The sequence below is a fragment of the Oncorhynchus mykiss genome, chromosome 30 (genome assembly GCF_013265735.2).
Source record: "Oncorhynchus mykiss isolate Arlee chromosome 30, USDA_OmykA_1.1, whole genome shotgun sequence".
NCBI lineage: Eukaryota > Metazoa > Chordata > Actinopteri > Salmoniformes > Salmonidae > Oncorhynchus > Oncorhynchus mykiss.
Genome location: NC_050570.1, coordinates 17,731,206 through 17,747,439, shown reverse-complemented (window position 1 = coordinate 17,747,439; position 16,234 = coordinate 17,731,206). Strand labels below are relative to the sequence as shown.

The following is a 16,234-nucleotide window of genomic DNA, read 5'->3' as shown; positions in this document are numbered from 1 at the left end:
GGGGGCTGGGTCAGCTACTGCGGGGGGTGCAGAACTGTTGGCCGGGAAATGCTTCTTGCTATTCTCGATTATTGTGGATTTATCAGTGGTGACAGTGTTTCCTATTCTCAGTGCAGTGGGCTGCTAGGAGGAGGTACTCTTATTCTCCATGGACTTTACAGTGTCCCAAAACATTTTGGAATTAGTGCTGCAGGATGCAAATTTCCATTTGAACAAGCTAGCCTTTGCTTTCCTTACTGACTGTGTGTATTGGTTCCTGACTTTCCAGAAAAGTTGCATATCACGGGGACTATTCGATGCTAATGCAGTATTCCACAGGGTGTTTTTGTGCTGGTCAAGGGCAGTCAAGTCTGGAGTAAACCAAGGGCTATATCTGTTCTTAGTTCTATATTTTTTGAAAGGTGCATGCTTATTTAAGATGGTGAGGAAAGCACTTTTAAAGAAAAACCAGGCATCCTCTACTGACGGGATGAGGTCAACATCCTTCCAGGATACCCGGGCCAGGTTGATTCGAAAGGTCTGCTCGCTGAAGAGATTTAGGGAGCGTTTGACAGTGATGAAGGGTGGTCGTTTGACCACGGACCCATAACGGACGCAGGCAATGAGGCAGTGATCGCTGAGATCCTGGTTGAAAACAGCAGAGGTGTATTTAGAGGGCAAGTTGGTCAGGATGAAATCTATGAGGGTGCCCATGTTTACGGATTTGGGGTTGTACCTGGTAGGTTCCTTGATAATTTGTGTGTGAGATTGAGGGCATCTAGCTTCGATTGTAGGATGGTCAGGGTGTTAAGAATATCCCAATTTAGGTTGCCTAGCAGTACGAACTCTGATGATAGATGGGAGGCAATCAATTCACATATGGTGTCCAGAGCACAGCTGGGAGCTGAGGGGGGTCTATAACGAGCGACAACAGTGAGGGACTTATTTCTGGAGAGATGGATCTTTAAAATTAGAAGCTCAACCTGTTTGGGCGTAGACCTGGATAGTATGACAGAACTCTGCAGGCTTTCTCTACAGTAGACTGCAATTCCACCCCTTTAGCAGTTCTGTCTTGACGGAAAATGTTGTAATTGGGGATAGAAATTTCAGAATTTTTGGTGGCCTTCCTAAGCCAGGATTCAGACACGGCTAGGACATCGGGGTTGGCGGAGTGTGCTAAAGCAGTGAATAAAGCAAACATATGGAGGAGGCTTCTGATAATAACATGCATGAACCCAAAGCTTTTACAGTTGCAGAAGTCAACAAATGAGAGCGCCTAGGGACACACAGGGCCTGGGTTAACCTCTACATCACCAGAGGAATAGAGGAGGAGTAGGATGAGGGTACAGCTCAAGGCTATAAGAACTGGTCGTCTAGTGCTTTGGGAACAGAGAATAAAAGGAGCAGATTTATGGGCGTGGTAGGATAGAATCAGGGCATAGTGTACAGACATGGCATTGAGTGACGATTAGAGAGGTTGCATCTCTGGAGGCGCCAGTTAAGCTAGGTGCAGTCTCCGCATGTGTGGGAAGTGGGACAAGGGGGCTATCTGAGGCATGTTGAGCAGGATGAGGGGCTCCGCAGTAAAATAAAACAATGAGAGCTACCCTAAACAACAGTATTCAAGGCATATTGACTTTAGAGAGAGGCATAAAGCAAGCACAGGTATAGATTGGGAGAGCTAAGACAACGGATGAGACAACAGCGGGTAAACAGCTAAGACAACAACAACAGGTTAATGGCGATGAATGGGCAGAGAGGGTCAGTTAGCTACACACAGTGCCTGAGTTTGAGGCTGGGGTCGACAAATAAACAAAATGAAGTACCGTGTTAATGAACAGTCCAGTAGGCATCAGCTGTGTAGCCGAGTGATCATAGGGTCCAATGAGCAGCAATAGATTAAACAGGGAGCAGTTCGGTAGTCGGTTATTGAGTGGGAGACACGACGTTCAGGAAGCTAGCGGGCCGGGGCTAGCAGATGGATCATGACCAACATCCACGACTCAGAGGCCGGTTGAGAACACATCGGCCAAATTAAGTCAGCAGAGCAGCAGACCAGTCGTGTTGGATATGCGGGGCTCCGTGTTGACAAAGGGTCCAGGCCAATTGGCAAGAGAGGTATTGTAGTTGGTGTACTTTGTTTGCTAGCCGGGAGATGGGCCTAGCTCGAGGCTAACTGGTGCATGCTTCTGGACAAGGGCGTTAGCCACAATAGCCACTCAGTAGCAGCTAGCTAGCTGTGAAGATCCGGTGTAATGGTCCAGAGCTTGCGGCAAGAATCTGGTGATGTAGTGGGGAAAAAAGCAGTCTGATATGCTTTCTTAATCGAGATAGTACATCTGTTTCTCAATTGTCTGAAAGTTGCCAGTCCACTAAACCAGTCCACCAAACTAGTCAGTTTTCCTTGCTTTGGTCCAGGCCTGATTTCTTGTCTGAATGAGCTGAGATAGATCTAACCCTTGGTTTTCTTCTGAGCTATCTTTGACTCTGAATTGTTTAAAAGGTGCGTGTTTATCTGCCAGAGGAATAAATATGGAGGAGACATTTTCAAGAGCCAACTCAGGATCAGGAAAACAGGAGACAGTGGCAGAGTAGAACATGTCAAATCCCTTGAGGAGAAAACTTTTTAAAATGTCTCTTCTTAATAAATTAAACAAGGATTAGTATTTTGCTGTTTCATATCTCTAATTTTTACTATGGGAAAATGATCACTGAGCTCAAATGCAAGTTTTCCACTAGACAATATTTATAGGGGTTATTTGTAAGATTTAAATCAATCAATGAGGAGTTAATAGGTTTTTTCAAATTTCGCCGTGTGGGTTTTGAGATCAATCGAGTCAGAATAAATCAATGCATATACTCTTATATTGATTTGAGGCCGGGGATAGCCAATCTAGATTCAAATTGTCTAAAATGACAAACTCCAAAGACAGAAAAGGTGGTAAACGCTCAGATATAGTACCCACAGCATCCGCCATGGCAGCAGGGGGGGCGGTAAATCCCAGCAACAATTAATGTGTATTCTGGTTTATGGACACATCTTCAACCAAATTTGTGTGTTTGATGACCTTGGGAACAGAAATATTTAAAGATTGGGATGCCATGAAATTATATTTGACATATATGGCCACTCCTCCCCTTTCTGTAATCTGTCACATCTAAATACATTATAATAATTTACTTCAATGTCTTTATTAGAGACAGAACCATTTAACCATGTTTGAATGTCAGGACACGAGTCCTGTACCCAAATGTCAATTGCATCCATGTTTTAAATCATACTTTGCACATTTAGGTGCATTAGCCCAAGCCCCCTACGAGATGTGCTCTGTGCTCCCCGTCTCTGGCCCCAAAAGAGGCCCCAGCACCAAACACACATACACACACATCTCCTAAGGCAGGTGCTGAGAAATGGGCTGGGGAAGGCATCCAATGCCTCTGCATTAAATTATTCAACCTGTGATTAATTATCATTCCCCCCCCCCCCCCCCCCCCCCCCCCCCACACACAATGGGAGGAGCTGGGGGAATTCCTCTGCTGGACAGCAATTTATAGATTTTTTCTTCCAACTGTAGAATATTTTGAAATGGTTGCTACACTACACATATCCATTGTGTTTCTATTGACATTGTATAACAAAGACGTTTGCTACAGAGGAAGGTTGCTCGGTGCAGTGTGGTGGTCTATGAGGGTTATTTTTAACCATATCAAAACCATAAATAATTGAACCTGAGTAGCTCCACCCCCAGCCACTTAGGATCTTAACGATAGAGGCAGAACGTAGCTATTCAATTCGATCATTAGGTTGACAATGACAGTAAGTTGAGGCAACAACTGACAATAAGAGGGGGGGGGGGGGGGGGGGGGGCAGTTGACTTTTTAGGTCTCTAGGTGGAGGTTACTCGACAGGCAAAGGCTACAACTCTCCAGACTAGCTGCCTGCTTTACATTCACTCCCCTTTAAACCCCTCTCATCATCAACCTCAGCTCTTTGATACAGGTCATGGCACCAATGTAACCGACTGGTTTACACCCTGGCTGTTGATGCTCACCACTCCAACTAGCTTTTGGTCTGGAGACTACAATGTTTTTTATGTCTCAGACAAGGTTCCTCATCATGTGATTCTATGAATCGCTAAAGAATTGCTACAACTCTAAGCAAAAGATGACAACAACTGCTACAACACTAAGCACGCACTAAATATCTACTTTGGCTCACCAACGGGCAAACTTATGTCCTCATTCAAAAATAATAAAACATACTTGACTCAGTTGCGAAGCACAACACTGTAACTGCTACATTTTGGGGAGACTCATTATTTTGATACGTTTTCACGCAGGCAGTAAGTAGCCTTTCACATCATGGTCAGTTTGGCTATTTGTGTAATTCAATTAGCTACCATGAAATGTATTTGTCCAACCCCTCAGCTACCCAGGACTGCTCAGTAAATTAAGTCAATGTTGCTGTGCGGATAAAACGGGCTTGAGCCTTTGGTCAATCCAGTAGTCTTTTTGAATTTATGATTTGAGAAATGTAAACCATCAGTTAGTGATAGGGCAAAAACCAAAACGTGCCCCCCTTGGGATCCCAATGGGCGAGTTTGGGAAATGCTGGCCTAAATGGAAGACTTCGGTTTTTCCTACCTCAATTCTTACACGTTTCTGAGGTCAGTAAACAAGAAGCGTGTGCGTTCCCCTTTAAGAAGCCCCCACCGTCCTTTAGCGGAGGGAGTGTGAATGCATTCTCGAACAGCGGTTGAGGGGGAAAAAAATCCACCATCGGTCTGTTTCAAGTTCCCCCAATAGAAACTGTGCCTGATTTGTGGCCAATGTTGGAGATGTGAAAAAAAGGAGGAGGAGGGGGGGAGGAGGAGGAGGAGGAGGATAAGGAAAAACACTAAAGGGGTAGCTATGGAGATAGAACGTTTGGCTGGCTGCTTTCTTTGACAGGTGTTGAGTGGGGTAAAAGTCTTAAAACAGAATCCAGCATGTACGCTAAAGGTAAAGGAGCTGTCGTCCCTTCCGATAGCCAAGCGAGAGAAAAGTAAGTGAATTATGCACTATTTAAGAGTTTTACCTGGTTAAAAGGAAGCTCCAACTTTCTAAACTATAGCTACCATAATGTATAGGTCTGTACATTACTCGCTCGCTCTCCTGAGTGTTGTTTGCTCCAGCGATGGTACGTCTCTAACTTTTTTTTTTTTACTTTCTCGTTCTTTTAGAGGATATTTCTTAAAACATGATCGCAACATTATCGCAATCAACCGAATAGTTGTTCATTTGGGGTTATAAATGTATCGTTGTCTAGAATTTAAATATCAAATATAGTGCTCATGCAGCGATTGCAAGAAATAACATAATTGCTACTTCGAACAACGATTTTGTGCATGACATTCTATTTTAGAAGATATGGAATCTAAGTATGTTGTTTTTCTGTAAGCAGTTGCATGCAGCATGGACGCTGACTCACATATTGTTTGAATGTGCAAAGTTTTGAGACGCGTTTGTAGTGATTTTAAAAAATGCAATTGACCCATACAGTAGGTTTACTAGATATCTTCTCTAGACGTCTTATTATAGATTTCTTCTTACTCTATTCGTGTTAATGAAGAATTTGTGCTGGACATCCCACCTGAGCAAATGAAGGGAAGTTCTGACTTGTCTGTTAAATAAACTTTAGTTACAGCTACGTAAACTTGTAAGCGTGGTATATGTAAGCAATGCAGCCTAACATCAATGTCAAGAGGAGTGTTACTGTAAAATGTGTGTAAATATATAACTGATACATGTTTGAAAAGCCTTGGACTAGCACTTACAAACGAAATAACCTCAATCCTTTTGAAATAATTTGTCCAAATATCAAAGTGTCTAATTTATGAGGCTTTGCATATTAATAACGGCTATATCGTAGTACAAGCTAAGCCTTTATCCTCTTTGGGGGAAGGCAAAGAAACTGCCATAACTTTTAAAGTGTCAAATTAACGATTTTGATTATAAGTGGAGGCACAGATTTTAACCAGTGCTTTGCATAAAGGCAACATCTCATGTACTTTGTTGCTTTCTTTGCGACACAAGCTATTGTGTTGTGATCCTGATATGATCATCACTTCGTTACATATTTAGCCTTCACACACGATGTAACGATGACTGTCACAACTATGAACCGAGTTTCTTGTCCCAAGATCACAAAGATAATGTGGAGACTTCGATCAAGGCACCTGGATGGCAGTGCTATCTCATGTTGCTTTTTTTTCTCCTGCATGAATAAATACAGTACGTTTATCATGGAGAAAAATAAAATACAGTACCAGTCAAGTTTCGACACACCTACTCATTCAAGGGTTTTTCTTTATTTTACTATTTTCTACATTGTAGAATAATAGTAAAGGCATCAAAACTATGAAATAACACATATGGAATCATGTAGTAACCAAAAAAGTGTTAAACAAATAATATATAATAATAATAATAATATATATATATAATATTTTATATTCTTTAAAGTAGCCACCCTTTGCCTTGATGACAGCTTTGCATGCTCTTGGCATTCTCTCAACCAGCATAACCTGGAATGCTTTGTCGAAGTTGCCTTCATCCTATGGCTGACTGTGTGGGGATCATGATGATGAGGATTACTTGTAGGCTTTCCTGGAAATCAGTCAATTGAAAACAATTAGAATTAGTTTCCCCCCCACTAAAGGGATTTATTACAGACAGATACTCCTCAGCACCCCCCTTGGGCTGGTGTGGTTACACGTGGTCTGCGGTTTTGAGGTCAGTGGGACATAGTGCAAAATTTTCTAACATGACGTTGGTGGCGGCTTATGGTAGAGAAATTATTATTACATCTCTGGCAACAGCTCTGGTGGACATTCCTGCGGACAGCATGCCAATTGCATGCTCCCTCAACTTGAGACATCTATGGCATTGTGTTGTGACAAAACTGCACATTTTAGATACCTTTTATTGTCCCCAGCACAAGGTGCATCTGTGTAATGATCATGCTGTTTAATTCGTTTCTTGATATGCCACACATGCTAGGTGGATGGATTATCTTGGCAAAGGAGAAATGCTTACGAACAGGGATGTAAACAAATGTGTGTACAAAGTTTGAGAGATATTAGCTTTTTGTGTGTATGAAACATTTCTGGGATCTTTTATTTCAGCTCATGAGACATTGGACCAACACTTTCATTGTTGAGCTTATTTTTCTTCAGTGCCTTCGGAAAGTATTCAGATCCCTTGACTTTTTCCACATTTTGTTACTTTACAGACTTCTTCTAAAATTGATTCAATTGTTGTTTTCCCCCTCATCAATCTACACACAATACCTCATAATGACGAAGCAAGAACAGGTGTTTAGAATTTTTAATGGGTCATAAATAAATAAATAAAAAACACTGAAATATTACACAAGTATTCAGTACTTTGTTGAAGCACCTTTGGCAACGATTACAACATAAAGTCTTGGGTTTGACGCTACAAGTTTGGCACACCTGTATTTGGGGAGTTTCTCCCATTGTTCTCTGCAGATCCTCTCAAGCTCTGTCAGGTTGGATGGGGAGCGTTGCTGCAGAGCTATTTTCAGGTCTTACCAGAGATGTTTGATTGGGGTCAAGTTCGGGCTCTGGCTGGGCCACTCAAGGACATATCAGAGACTTGTCCAGAAGCCACTCCTGCTTTGTCTGATGTCCTGAGAACCTAAGCAGGTTTTCATCGCGTATCTCCCTCAGTACTTTGCTCCATTCATTGCCTCGAACCTGACTAGTCTCCAAGTCCCTGCCACTGAAAAACATCTGCACAACATGATGCTTTCACCACCATGCTTCATAGTGCCAGGTTTCTTCCAGACTAGCATTCAGGCCAAAGAGTTCAATGTTGTTTCTCATGGTCTGAGAGTCTTTAGGTGCCTTTTGGCAAACTCCAAGTGGTCTGTCATGTGCCTTTTACTGAGGAGTGGCTTCCATCTGGCCACTCTACCATAAAGGCCTGATTGGTGGAGTGCTGCAGAGATGGTTGTCCTTCTGGAAGGTTCTCATCTCCACAGAGGAGGAACTCTAGAGCTCTGTCAAGAGTGGCCATCAGGTTCTTGGTCACCTCCCTGACCAAGAATAATGAATGCCATTGTGTTCTTGGGGACCTTCAATGCTGCTGAAATGTTTTGGTACACTTCCCCAGATCTGTGCCTCAGCACAATCCTGTCTCGGAGCTCTGCGGACAATTCCTTCGACCTCATGGCTTGGTTTTTGCTCTGACATGCACTGTCAACTGTGGGACCTTATATAGACAGGTGTGTGCCTTTCCAAATCATATTCAATCAATTGAATTTGCCACAGGTGGACTCCAATGAAGTTGTAGAAACATCTCAAGGATGATTAATGGAAACAGGATGCACCTGAGCTCGATTTAGAGTCTCATAGCAAAGGGTTTGAATAGGGTGTGTTTATTTTTAATACATTTGCAAATGTTTTTAAAAACCTGGGGGGTATAGTGTGTAGATTGATGGGGAACAAAATGTATTTAATACATTTTAGAATAAGACTGTAATGTAACAAAATGTGAAAAAAGGGCAGGGGTCTGAATACTTTCCGAATGCACTGTACATACTATGAGATTGGAATGATACTGTGAAAATTATGATAATGCTCTTTTAGTATAAGAGCTGTTTGAAAAGACTGCCTAAAATGTTTTTGCATTGGTTTTATGGGGTATTGCATGTAGATTGCAGAGTTTATTTATTATTATTATTTTTAATGCATTTTATAATTGTAAGGTAACAAAATGTTGAAAAGTCAAGAAGTCTGAATACTTTCCGAAGGCACTGTAGATACACTTTGTCTTGTTGTATATACCACTCCACACATTTTCCCTAACAAGGAAAATTCACTTATTTGATTGATTGTCATCAGTTTAAGCATTGAACCTTCTGACAGACACTGCTTCATGCTTGTTGGGTGTCTGTGTGTGAGTCAGGTAAGTAGCTGATGGCCAGAGTGAGGATTCAATGCCATTATCACCTAACTAATCACTCTGCCATGCACTGTAAAACAAACGCTTGTTTCACTCTCTTTACACTATTGTTAGTCATGATGCTGTCCATGTTGTCTGAAGGCTTGTTAGATTAACTCCTACTTCATTTGGAAATTGAAATGAAAAACCCATATGGTCTCTGTTTGTGCAGGTAGTCCAATTTTTGGCAGAGCGAAGGGGAGACTGGAGAGTCAAGGTGTCTAGTGTATATAACCAATAGTAGAGAAGATTCAAGTTATAAAAGTGCACCACGGATGTAAATGGTATAATGGCTAATAAAAGCATTGGAGGAATCTAGGAGTTTGTTGACAGAATTACTAACATGTTAAAATTAGGGTTGTCAAATGATTAAAATAATTAATCAAGGTGGTGGCATTAGTTAGTTGCAAATTCAAATTTGGTCCTGAAGAAGACATTTCCAGTTAAAAAGTACCTAATTGAGTTACAGGCATACTGTGTTTGATTGTAAGGGATGGAAACAATTATATTCATCAGTATGGTTTAATATCATTTTCACCATAAACAACACAAAAGTCATTGTAACATACAGCTAGCTATATAAGTAGGCCTACTTCCTCTTATCAATGTTCTTGAAGTTTAACACTTGCACACATATTCTCTCTCTCACACACACTCACTCACACAGGCCTACACGCTCTCCCTCCCGAAAAAGACTGTTTCACTTACTGCTGCTTCACACACATCCTCTCACACACATACACACAATCATACACAACCCATTCTTGCATATGCAGCCTACCTTTTGAAGCATCTCTTTGAGTAGCCTATTAATTTTCAGTTCTTCCTGTGCCATCTAAATTTGTGCATAGCCTAGTCAGTGGTCAAGTTATCAGGTTGCTAGCTAGGTAACATGCCTAGCTAGCTAAACAATGTTTGTTATCAAACCAAAATATATTGGCTTGAGTAGTTTAAAACATGTCTGCAACATTAGCACGAACACATGGCAGAAAGAAAAAACATAGTTCTGGTAATATTGGGTGTAACTTTTACATGCTTTTGGCTAGAGGCATACCACAGATAAAACAATGAGACTGATATTTCACCACATGTATAAATGTGAATCATCTGCTTTGTGTTTCCACTCATTACCAAATATGATGGTGAGAGGAAGCCCACTGGCCGGCAGTGGGAGAAGATGGAATGAGATTTAATTTTGGCTGACAAATTTTCTCATCGATGAAACATTTGATCTCAATACAGTTTCTATTCCCCAAACTAAAACCTGTTACGAAAAGAGTGGAATAAGTTTTGTAAAATTGACCCTTTGCCAAAGTAAAAAAAAATTGCATTGTTTAGGAGTGCAAAGGCGAATTGAGTTATTGCACACATGCACTTCAGAGGTATGCGTTACCTAACAGAAATATGCATTCTAGAACACGCCAGAAGGATATCACTAGCTTGTGCTTGGCTCTGCCCGCCACCTTGCTTGTTCGGCCCACTATGACACATTTGTTCCCATTGGAAACGACAGACTACAGCCCATCTTGGGTTAGTTCTAAGAATGTTTGGGCACTGTCTTTAGCGATGTAAAGACGCAGCATTGACTATAGCTGTGTTCCGTGTTGTGTTCTGCACTTAAGTGTCTGTGTGGAAATACATGCACTTAAAATGTTCTGTGCAGTGAAGAAATGGAGACGCCGATAAACATGTAACTTTGAAAGTCCTAGATTGAGGGATGGTGTCATTCAAGAAAGTGCTTGTGTACGTGAGGAAGCAGCCGATGCCTGTGGAAAAAGGTAGAACAAGAACGCTGTGCCCTTGTGACGAGAGGAATTAATTACACCTCACACTCACTCTTTCTGCATTGATTTAATTTGATTTTAACTGGGGTTGAATTAGAGGCTCCAACATTCAAATGATCTGTTTGTTAATTACAACTCTTGAAATGTGCTGAGAAACCGGCCATCGCTGTCACAGGGCCCTTCCATTGGATGAATAAAATATATGTTTTTCATCATGAAAGTTGGTAGTGCTTGACCCTGTCACACATGTTGTAGAAGAGTCATCCGTTTGATTTGAATTTGTTTCTTTACATCCTCCCCTCAACGCCCCTATATTTGTATTTAGTTCTTGAGGTCTGAATGCACGGTTTTTTGATTTAACACAGATGGTACTGCCGTCTGCGTTTTGGCCTTTTGAGAGACAAAGAACCACATACTCACGTACGCAAAAACACGCCACTATTTTGTAAAGAACCTCTGATTTCCTCTGCTTTGCTTGGAATAATTATGCTCATATTCAGAGGTGTTAGCAGTCAATTAATTTAGCTTTTTGTTGGATGCTATTCATGCATCCGCACATATTTTGTTTCTTCACTTGAAACAAGTGAGACAGTATAAATATTGAGGCTACGTGCATTAAGTCAGCAATGGGGTTGGTCACAGCACAGACAAACTTATGAAGTGCATGTGTGTATGCTGTTTATTACACTGGCCCCCATATTATAGAAATGTTATAGAAACATGATACACTACGTGACATGGACACCTGCTCGTCGAACATCTCATACCAAAATGATGGTCATTAATATGGAGTTTGTTGCTACAACAGCCTCCACTCTTCTGTGAAGGCTTTCCACTAGATGTTGGAACATCGCTGAAGGGACTTGCTTTCATTCAGCCACAAGCATTTATGAGGTTGGCACTGATGTTGGATGATTAGGCCTGGCTCGCAGCGGACCTTCCAATTCATCCCAAAGGTGTTTGATGAGATTGAGGTCGGGGTTCTGTGCAGGCCAGTCAAGTTCTTCCACACTGATCTCAACAAACCAACTCTGTATGGACCTCGCTTTGTGCACGAGGACATTGTCATGCTGAAACAGAAAGGGCCTTCCCCAAACTGTTGCCACAAAGTTGGAAGCACAGAATGGTCTAGAATGTCATTGTATGCTGTAGCGTTAAGATTTCCCTTCACTGGAACTAAGGGGCATAATCCAAACCATGAAAAACAGCCCCAGACCATTATTCCACCTCCACCAAACGTTACAGTTGGCACTATACATTGGGGCAGGTAGCGCTCTCCTGGCATCTGCCAAACCCAGATTCGCCCGTCGGACTGCCAGAGGGGGAAGAGTGATTAATCACTCCAGAGAACGCGTTTCCACTGCTCCAGAGTCCAATGGTCGTGAGCTTTACACTGCTCCAGCCGACGCTTGGCATTGCGCATGGTGATCTTAGGCTTGTGTGCTGCTGCTCGGCCATGGAAACCCATTTCAAGAAGCTCCCGACAAACAATTCCTTTGATGTTGCTTCCAGAGGCAGTTTGGAACTCTGTAGTGAGTGTTGTCTGTCCTCGGTTACAATCTTTACACGCTACGCTCTTCAGCACTCACGGGTCCGTTCTCTGAGCTTGTGTGGCCTCCCACTTTGCGGCTCAGCCATTGTTGCTCCTAGAAGTTTCTACTTCACAATAACAGCACTTATAGTTGACAGGGGCAGCTCTAGCAGGACAGAAATTTGACGAAATGTGGCATCCTATGACGGTGCCACGTTGAGTCACCTGAGCTCCTCAGTAAGGCCATTCTACTGCCAATGTTTGTCTATGGTGATTGCATGTCTGTGTGCTCGATTTTATACACCTGTCAGCAGCTGGTGTGGGTGAAATAGCCAAATCCATTCATTTGAAGGGGTGTCCACATACTTTGTATATATTTAATGTACCTTTTTATTTTTATGTAGCTAATTAATTATTACCTATAGAGAGTGTACTGTAGTAGTAACTGTATTATTAACTTAACAAGACCTATTAACTGCTTATTCCATGTATAAACCCTGTCTATTTATATTCTGTTAGTTTTATTCTGTGGGAAAGAAAACCATCTTAATGTATCAATTGCCCCAAAATGAAGACTTTCAGGTTAGAATACAATGGCATCCTTTCAAGCAGAGCATGTCCATAGTTGTAGAGTCAATTTAGCTGCAGGCTAGCTCCTCCTGGTAAAGAAACAGATGACTTTGGCAATGGGAATCCAGCCCATTAAGTGTGTGTGTGTGTGTGTGTGTGTGTGTGTGTGTGTGGGTGTGTGTGTGTGTGTGGATTAACCCATGCTGATTTAAGCCATGCAAAAAAAAATACCGCCAATGTAGGAAATGTTAGTTCTTAGGCTACCTGTTTATGGGATGGAACTCTTAACATATTGGGAATGCCTCCTCCTTTGCTTACAAAACTTGTCATTACACATCAAATCAAATTGTATTTGTCACATGCGCTGAATACAACAGTGTATTACTTACAAGCCCTTAATAACCAACAATGCAGTATAAGAAATAGTTAAAATATTTACTGAATAAATTTAAGTAAAAAATTAAGTAACACAATAAGATCACTTAACAATAATGAGACTATGTACACGGGGTGCCGATACAGAGTCATTTTGCAGGGGTACAGGTTAGTCAAGGTAGTTTGTACATGTAGGTTGGGGTAAGGTGACTATGCATAGATAATAAACAGTGAGTAGCAGCAGTGTAAAAACAAAGGGGGGGTCAATGTAAATAGTCCGGGTGGCCATTTGATTAATTGTTCAGCAGTCTTATAGCTTGGAGGTTGAGCCTTTTGGACTTGCCGTGTGGTAGCAGAGAGAAAAGTCTATGACTTGGATGACCGGAGTCTTTGACAATTTTGTGGGTCCTTCCTCTGACACCGCCTAGTATATAGTTCCCGGATGGCAGGAAGCTTGGCCCCAGTCATGTATTGGGCCGTACGCACTACCTTCTGTAACGGCTTAGCAGTTGCCATACCAGGCGGTGATGAAACCGGTCAGGATGCTCTTGATGGTGCAGCTGTAGAACATTTTGAGGATCTGGGTACCCATGCCAAATATTTTCAGTCTCCTGTGGGGAAAGGTGTTTTCGTGCCCTCTTCACACCTTTTTTGGTGTGTTTTGACCATGATAGTTTGTAGGTGATGTGGACACCAAGGTACTTGAAACTCTTGACCCACTTCACTACAGCCCTGTTGATGTTAATGGGGGCCAGTTTGGCCTTCCTTTTCCTGTAGTCCACAATCATTTCCTTTGTCTTGCTCACATTGAGGGAGAGGTTGTTGTCCTGGCCTCTGACCTCCCTATAGGCTGTCTCATCATTGTCAGTGATCAGGCCTACCACTGTTGTGTTGCCAGCAAACTTAATGAACTTAATGGTGTTGGAGTTGTGCTTGGCCATGCAGTTGTGGGTGAACAGGGAGTACAGGAGGGGACAAAGCACGCACCCCTGAGGGGCCTCAGTGTTGAGGATCAGCGTGGCAGATGTGTTGTTGCTTACCACCTGGGGGCGGCCCGTCAGGAAGTCCAAGATCTTGTTGCAGAGGGAGGTGTTTAGTCCCAGGGCCCTTAGCTTAGTGATGAGCTTTGGTGTTGAACACTATGGTGTTGAACGCTGCGCTGTAGTCAATGAACAGCTTTCTCACATAGGTGTTCCTTTTGTCCAGGTGGGAAAGGGCAGTGTGGAGTGCGATTGAGATTGCGTCATCTCTGGATCTGTTGGGGCGGTATTAAAATTGGAGTGGGTTTCGGGTTTTCGGGATGATGGTGTTGTGAGCCATGGCCAGCCTTTCAAAGCACTTGATTGCCGACGTGAGTGCTACGGGCGGTTGTCATTTAGGCAGGTTATCTTCGCTTTGTTGGGCACAGGGACTATGGTGGTCTGCTTGAAATGTGGGTATTACAGACTCAGAGAGGTTGAAAATGTCAGTGAAGAAACTTGCCACTTGCCAGTTGATCCACGCATGTGCTTAGTACACGCCCTGGTAATCTGTCTGTCTGGCCCAGCAGCCTTGTGAATGTTGACCTGTTTTTACGGTCCTGCTATCATCGGCTACGGAGAGTGTGATCACACAGTTGTCCGGAACAGCTGGTGCTGTCATGCATGCTTTAGTGTTGCTTGCCTCGAAGCAAGCCTAAAAGGCATTTAGCTCATCTGGTAGGCTTGCGTCAGTGGGCAGCTGGCGGCTGGGTTTCCCTTTGTCCATAATAGTTTGCAAGCCCTGCCACATCCGACGAGCATCCGAGCCGGTGTAGTAGGATTCAATCTTAGTCCTGTATTGACGCTTTGCCTGTTTGATGGTTTGTCTAAAGGGGCATAGCGGGATTTCTTACAAGCGTCTGGATTATTGTCCCGCTCCTTGAAAGCGGCAACTCTAGCCTTTAGCTCGACGCAGTTGTTGCCAGTAATACAAGGCTTCTGGTTGGGATGTTTACGTACCGTCGCTGTGGGGACAATGTCGCCAATACACTTATTGATGAAGCCGTTGACTGAGATGGTATACTCCTCAATGCCATTGGATGAATCATTGAACATATTCCAGTCTGTGCTAGCAAAACAGTCCTATAGCATCCGCGTCATCTGACCACTTCCGTATTGAGCGAGTCACTGGTACTTCCTGCTTTAGTTTTTGCTTGTAAGCAAGAATCAAGAGGATAGAATTATGGTCAGATTTGCCAAATGGAGGGCGTGGGAGAGCTTTGTATGCATCTCTGTGTGTGGAGTTGTTTTTATTTGTTTCTTCCTCTGGTTGTAGAAATGAGGTAAAACGGATTTAGGTTTGCCTGCATTAAAGTCCCCAGCCACTTGGAGCACCGCTTCTGAATTAACATTTTCTTGTTTGCTTATGGTCTTATACAGCTCGTTGAGTGCAGTCTTAGTGCCAGCATCAGTTTGTGGTGGTAAATAGACGACTACGAATAATATAGATGAGAACTCTCTTGGTAGATAGTGTGGTCTACAACTTATCATGAGGTACTCCACCTCAAGCGAGCAATTCCTAGAGACTTCTTTAATATTAGACATTGCACACCAGCTGTGATTCAACATTGGCCAGTAGAACCGATGGTAATTGTGATTTATTCACTCGCATATGAATCTTAGCAAGGCACCCCGATCTTCTCCCTCTGTATCTCCGCCTTTTTGTCATGCAAATTACTTAGATTTGGGCCTGGTCTCCGGAGAGCAGTATATACTTTGCGTCGGACTCATTAAAGAAAAAATATTCAAGTTTTTTATTTGATTTATTTAACCTTTTATTTAACCAGGCAAGTTAGTTAATTAAGAACAAATTCTTACTTACAATGGCGGCCTACCAAAAGGCATCCTGTGGGGACGGGGGCTGGGATAAAAAATATATAAATATAGGACAAAACACACATCACGACAAGAGAGACAACACTACATAAAGAGAGACCTAAGACAACAACATAGCAAGGCAGCAGCAC

The 16,234-nt window shown here is 42.6% G+C and overlaps 1 protein-coding gene across 2 annotated transcripts in view; it reads left to right on the top strand.

Moving 5' to 3' along the window:
- Window positions 1–4,849: 4,849 nt before the first annotated feature.
- Window positions 4,850–16,234, top strand: part of LOC110521448 (single-stranded DNA-binding protein 3) — a 126,261-nt gene continuing 114,876 nt past the window's right edge. Inside the window, exon 1 of one of the 2 annotated variants that reach the window (XM_036969341.1) lies at window positions 4,850–5,023. In XM_036969341.1, coding sequence (XP_036825236.1) covers window positions 4,968–5,023 — 56 coding nt within the window. In that variant the 5' untranslated portion in view covers window positions 4,850–4,967. The remainder of the gene's footprint in view (window positions 5,024–16,234) is intronic. The other variant, XM_036969342.1, reaches the window with a different exon arrangement.